Here is a 6,942-nt window from a genome sequence, read left to right on the forward strand (position 1 = left end):
GGGGATGCCCTGCTCCGTGCTTAGCTCCGTAAGCCCTTACTATTGTTACACACCTCAAGCTCTGCCTCCCCACTATGGGTTCTTAATCCTCTTTAAAGTGATATATTTATGCCTCAGTAGGTCAGTGGTATTTATAGGGCAGGTTATGGGCAGCTGGCCCACTTGAAAACCCAACCGATTTGGGGTTTCTTGGTCCGAGACTACAAGTTGTGTTTCATTCACAGAATTTATTTTTCTTCTCTCTTCTTCCTGGAGACTGGAAATTGACTCTCTCTCTCTCTCTCTCTCTCTCTCTCTCTCTCTCTCTCTCTCTCTCTCTCTCGACAAAAGTCTCACTTAGACCTCCAGCATATACTTTTCTGTGCATGCCTCCTACATGGCTGGGATTATTGGCCCACACACAGTTTGCTTCTTCTTACAATTACTTTTTTTTAAAAAAAGATTTCTTTATTTTATGTATATGAGTACACTGTAGCTATTCAGATAGTTGTGGTTGTTGGTAATTGAATTTAGGACCTCTGCTCTCTCCAGTCAACCGCTTGCTTGGGGGTTTGGGGCGTGGGTGTATAGCACACAGGGAGGAGCCAGCTTCATTGAAGGCCGACCTGGCCAGGCAAGGGTTGCATAGAGTGACAGAGAGGACTGAGCTCCAGGGCAGAAGCACCCAGAGTGCTGAGCCTGCATCAGGAGAAGGAAATGAGCCAGCTGACAGAGGAGAAGCACTTGGAGCCAGGTTGCCAGCATCCTGGGTTGGGGGATCACTGGAGTGATGGAGGGAGTGTGAATGAGTGAAGGGGAGGAGGCACGAGAGAACTGCGGTCCAGACAGTGGGGGGAGGATGGGGGAGCCCCGTGCTTTCACACTCTGGGATGTTTGGGAGCCCTGCGGGGCTTTCTGAAACAGTGCTAGGCTCCACCCAAGCTTCCCGAGCCAGCTTACTGGGAGTGGACGCCTGAGAAGTTCCATTCGTAACAAATTCCCAGAGACGGCTGCTGTTGGGACCACGGGTGAACGGGGGAGGTGGCCATGCTCTTTAGAGCTAAGTGGGTAGAGGGCAGAAAGGAAGCTCAGTAGGCAAAAGGGCTGGTTGGCAGAAACCTGATGTCCTGAGTTCAGACTGGCTGCCGTGGTATGTGTCTGCTTTCCTGGCACCAGGAAATGGGAAGACAGGAATAGGAGATAAGAGAGACCCTAAGTCAACGAGGTAAGGGAGAGGACAACTGCAAATGCCCTCTGACCTCTACGTGCACATCCTGTGTACATGTGTGCCTGTACTCACACAGACACAAAATAATTAGCTAAGCAGACAAACAAACAGCCGGGCGTGGTGGCGCACGCCTTTAATCCCAGCACTTGGGAGGCAGAGGCAGGCAGATTTCTAAGTTCGAGGCCTGGTCTAGAGAGTGAGTTCCAGGACACCCAGGGCTACACAGAGAAACCCTGTCTTGAAAAAAAAAAAAAAAATGAAGCCAAGGGCCCGTGAACTGGCATGGGCCAGTCATTCACTTGGCAGTCATGGGAATGCTGCCTGGGACAGGGACATCCCTGTTGAAGGACAAAGAGGAGAAAAAGTAAAAAAGAGACATGGCTTCAAAGGGACAGACATTTACATTCTTATTCATTTTACTTAGGTATGTGTGTTTGACTGTATGTGCATCAGGTGCCTGCAGAAGCCAGAAGAGGATGTTGGAGCCCCCCAAAACTGGATTCACAGGCAGTTTAATTGTAAACTATTCAGTGTGGATATTGGGAACCCAACCCTGTCTCTCCAGAAGAGTAGAAAGGACTCTTAACCACTGAGCCATCTTCTCCTGCCTCGGGGCAGGTGGTTTGAGGGGGGACAGGAGCCATTGCAGACAACCGTGGGGCACAAGGAAGACACCAGCCCAAACATCAGGCCCAGAGAAACGTGGGACACCGGAGAAAATGTCTCTAGTCCTGAAAAGGTTGACAGTGGAGGCAGAGCCCTTACCTGGAGACTAATGGTGAGATTCAAAGGAATCAGGGTGTCAGGTGACAAAGATCACTGAGACATGAGGTCAGGCCTGAGCCGTTCCTCTACAATTCCACAATGAGCATCCATCCCTAGGACAGGCTCCCAAGTGTGCACTGCCACACAAGGCTTAAAACCAACATTGGTTCTAATGGGCTAGAGGTGTGGCTCAGTGGTTAGAAGCTTGTTCTGCTCTTGTGGAGGAACCTGAGTTCCAATATGAGCACACGTTAGGTGGCTCACAACTGCCTGTGACTTCAGCTCCAAGGAATCTACCGCCCTCTTCTGGCCTCTGCACTCTCATGAGCACAACCCTCACCACACACACACACACACACACACACACACACACACAATTTTTAAAATAGTAAAAACAAAATTTTTTAAAAATAAAGTAAGCACAAATGTTGGAGAGATAGCTTTAGTAATTTAAAAACACATGTTGTTTGCAGAGGACCCAGATTCAGTTTCCAGCACCCACATTGTGACTCACAATGAATTAACTCCAGTCTGGGGGACCTGACAACCTCTTCTGGCCTCTATGAGCACTGCACACATGTGATGCACATACACACATGCATATACACATGCATACATACATACATACATTCATACATACATACATACATTCAAACATACATACATACATACATATATACACTTCTTTACGTAAAATAAAAATAAGATCTAGCCAAGCATGGTAGGAAACACCTTTAATCCCAGCATTTGAGAGTTAGAGACGATGACAGGTAGATCTCTGTGAGTTCAAGGCCATTCTAGTCTACATTGTGAGTTCACGGCCAGCCAGGGCTGCAACATGAGAACCTGTCTCAAAAAAAAAATAAAATCTAACAGCATAAATATCTTCTTTGGTTGTTTTTTGTTATTGATGCGGTGGGGGTGGGAGTGTCCCCCTGTGTCAACAGGGCAGCCCAGAGTGGTTTTGAACTCGAGACCCTTCTGCTTCTCCAGTGCTGGGATTATAGTCATGAGCAATGAACATGTACCTGATTCAGCATGTAATAACTGTGCTTGGTCAACCTAGCGAATGTGTAACTGCTGCTAAAGCAAGTCCATGTGGCCTTTAGTATCAGAGCCCTTGCAGACTGTGGACCACGCTCCTGGGTCCTGCCCACGGGTTAGTGCTCGGGAGTGGATGGGAGCGATCACGGAGAGAATCATCTGTCCTTCAAGATCCAGGCGTGGTCTGTAAGGGAGCTGCAGACACTGGTGGACCAAGAACCCTGCCCCCACCCCCACCCCCACCCCCACCCCCACCCCGGGCTCTTACCCTCATAACCTGCCTCTCACTGGACCTGTGGAGGGGCGAGGCTGAGGAAGCTTAGCCATCTGGAGGTCAGACCTGCCCGGGAATCTCCTAATGGTCTTTATAGGGCTAAGCTGCCCGGGGTCTGCCCCTCCCTTCTGGAGGCCCCTTCACAACCAATCAAGTTCAGTTTCCCAGTGAAAGGGCTGCTCAGACCAAGGAGAGAGGAGCCTAAGATCAGCGGAGGACTTGGAGGAGGCACCGGGTGGGCCTGGCTCCGTCTCATTCTAAAAACCAGGATGGGGCAGCAGCTGAGCTGGGAGGAGGCCGAGGCGGCCGGGGAGATGGACGTGGCGGAGCTGCAGGAGTGGTACAAGAAGTTTGTCGTGGAGTGTCCCAGCGGGACGCTCTTCATGCACGAGTTCAAGCGCTTCTTCAAGGTCACGGGCAACGAGGAGGCCACCCAGTATGTGGAGGGCATGTTCCGAGCCTTCGACAAGAATGGGGTAAGGAGCCCTGCAGGGGAGGACCTGTGACCCACCCGTACAGTGAGACCACAGTTCCGCTCAGCTGCCTTCCTTTCCATCCCTCCTGACCCACCCACCCACCCTCTATCATCCGTCCCTCCGTTCTTCTTACTGGCTCCTCACATCTTCCTGAGGGCCAAAGGTCACTGGCACACAGTCTGGGCTTTTTAAGCCAAGGCTCTGCAGCAAAAGGACAAACCCGATAGAGCCTCTGCTGCTCTCAGTACAAGGGAGAGAGCTATCCCAACGCTTTCTTAGCACAGACCAAGAGCACCTCGCTAGGGTCCTTCAGATGGAGGCTGCTCAGTTCGTCCCTGTGGGGCATGCTGGCAGGGGCTTCACTTGACTGGGAGCAGAGTGGAGAGTTGCAAAAGCACTTTCAACTTTTTAAAAAAAAAAAATATGTAAGAGATGGATAGCTGACTCTGTGTGGGGTGTGTGTGTGTGTGTGTGTGTGTGTGTGTGTGCGTGTGTATTTGTATAGGTACCCGTGGAGGTCAAAAGGGGGCATCAGATAGTCAGAGCTGGTTACACATATTTTCTTTTTTCTCTTTTTGGTTTTTCGAGACAGGGTTTCTCTGTGTAGCCCTGGCTGTCCTGGAACTCACTCTGTAAACCAGGCTGGCCTCGAACTCAGAAATCCGCCTGCCTCTGCCTCCCGAGTGCTGGGACTAAAGGCGTGTACCACCACGTCTGGCTACATATTTTCAAACTACCCAATGTGGGTGGGACCCAAACACTTGTCCTCAGATAGACCAATAAATACTCTTAATTAACTACTGATCCTTCTCCATGGAATTGCACGAATCAAATCCCTTCCAATGGCAACGGCAGCCAAAAGGCACTGAGTTACATAATGCACGCATAATAATTTTGTGTGTGTGTGTGTGTGTGTGTGTGTGCGCGCGCGCGCGCCCCCAATTATGCATCCTTCATGCATGGAGGGGTACACTTGTGTGCATGCGGAGGCCAGAGATTAAGCTCAGGTATCGGTCCCTAGGGCGCGGCCAGCCTGTTTCTGTGACACCATCTCATTACCTAGAGCTCACCAACTACAGGTAAGCTGGCTGGCCAGGGAGCCCCAAACCCCTCCTGTGTCTGTTCTCTCAGCACAGGGACAGACAGTAAGTAGGTGCCACTACAGTCAGTATTGGCAACGATTTTAAATCCTATATGGGTGTGTGCATGTGCGTGTAGTTCCTGAGGAGACCACAGGAGGGCAGTGGTTCCCATGAAGCTGGAGTTTACAGGTGGTTATGAATGAATGGCCGGCAAAGGTGCTGAGAAGAGAATTAAGCACTTGCCCTAACTGCTGAGCCTCCAGCTCCAACCCCACGCCCTGCACCCCCACACCCAGCCTTTGATGTAGGAGCTAGGGAAGGAACTCCGGTCTTCACAATGGCATGGCCAGCGTCTAGTGGCCGGAGCCACCTCCCCATTCCTAATTCATGGCAATGCCTTTGAGAAGCACAACGTCTCTCACTGTCTTCCCAAGCGGCTTGCTTCTCTCTTAATCCTAGGGCATAAAATCTGTATTCAAATCTCTTAGACGAGCTTTGCTTCAGAAAAGTGTTTGAATTCAGGAGCTGACAGCATGGCTCAGTGGTTAAGAGCACTTGCCGCCAACACGCACATGACAGCTTGTGGCCCGCTGTAAATCCAGTTCCAGGGAATCCAGAGCCCACTTCTGACCTCCACGGGTAGCAGGCACACTCGTGGTACACATGTGTGCAGGCAAAACAGTTGCATACATAAAATAAAATAAAAAAGAAGAAAAAATAATTATATGGGGAAAGGGGCCTCATTTACGAGGTTGTCTAGACACTGGGCATGGTGGCACATTCCTTTAATCCCAGCACTTGGGAGGCAGAGGCAGGTGGATTTAGAGGTTGTCTGGGCCAGTGTCCTGCAGTCCTTTTTATGGTACTGAGTTATGTTGAATTTTTCTCCCTCTTGCTCTGGTCCCATTCACGCCAGCCCATAGGTTCTTTATTTGTTTCTCATTATGGATATGGGTGGTTGTGAGCCACCATGTGCTTGCTGGTATTTGAACTCATGACCTCCGGAAGAGTAGTCGGTGCTCTTAACCACTGAGCCATTTCAGCAGCCTGATTTATTTTATTTTATTTTATTTTGGAGACAGGGTTTTCCTATCTAGTCCTGGCTAACCTGGAACTCACCGTGTAGACCAGGCTGACCTTGAATTCAGAGTTCCACCTGCCTCTGCCTCTGCCTCCTGAGGACTGGGATTAAATACAGGGAACACCACGCCTGATGCCCCTAAGGAAGTATATAAATTGCTCTCTGAATTGAGGGGATACATGGGTAATTTGAAGAGACCGTGAGGACGGTGGCCCTTGGTGCAGAAGAGTTTGTGCCACACCGACTCAGTGTGAATGCCACTTGATGGAGGGATCAGCTGTGTCAGTGGGACCCCAGTCATGAGACACAGGGCACAGAGCCAACTCCAAACCTCCCAGACCTACCCCTCCTTCTCCTCAAGGCTTTAAGAGCCCCACCAGGGAGTGGTGTCGTCAGTTTTTGTCTAAATTAAATTAAGTGAGGAGAAAACTGGGGTCATCTGGTGACCCACAACACCAGGCAGCCTCTGGACCGTGTGGCTAATGTGAGCCCAGTGCAGACAGACCCTGCTTCAGACAAACACATCCAATCCGAGAAAGGGAGCCGATTCACCCGAGGTCAGATGTTCAAGCCTGCATCTTTTTTTTTTTTTTCTTTAATGTGCATAGGCATTTTATTTGCCTGTATGTAAGTCTGAGGGTGTCAGATCCCATGGAACAGGAGCTACAGACATTTGTGAGCGGCCATGTGGGTGCTGGGTATTAAGCCCAGGTTCTCTGCAGAAGCAGGCAGTGCTCTTACCGCTGAGTCCTCCCCAGCCCATGTTTGTTTTGAGACATGGTCTTATGTCTGGCCTAAAACGTGAGACTGCCCCTGCCTCCGCCTATCTCTGCCTCTACTCTCTCTTGCAATACCCTTCCTGAGAGTAGCCTAGGAATGGGGGACGGGGGGGGGGAGGTGTTTTGTTTTGTTTTTAAGAAGATGGGGGCTGGGCTGGTGAGATGACTCAGTGGGTAAGAGCACCCGAGTGCTCTTCCGAAGGTCCTGAGTTCAAATCCCAGCAACCACATGGT

General features: G+C 50.3%; 1 protein-coding gene across 1 annotated transcript in view; it reads left to right on the forward strand.

Annotated features, from left to right (window-relative positions):
* The first annotated feature begins 3,464 nt into the window (after positions 1-3,464).
* Positions 3,465-6,942, forward strand: part of Guca1b (guanylate cyclase activator 1B) — a 7,460-nt gene continuing 3,982 nt past the window's right edge. The window contains exon 1 of the mRNA XM_021218146.1: positions 3,465-3,766. Within this exon, the coding sequence (XP_021073805.1) occupies positions 3,560-3,766 (207 nt within the window). The 5' untranslated portion in view covers positions 3,465-3,559. The remainder of the gene's footprint in view (positions 3,767-6,942) is intronic.

This window comes from Mus pahari, chromosome 18, assembly GCF_900095145.1.
Source record: "Mus pahari chromosome 18, PAHARI_EIJ_v1.1, whole genome shotgun sequence".
NCBI classification, from domain to species: Eukaryota; Metazoa; Chordata; class Mammalia; order Rodentia; family Muridae; genus Mus; species Mus pahari.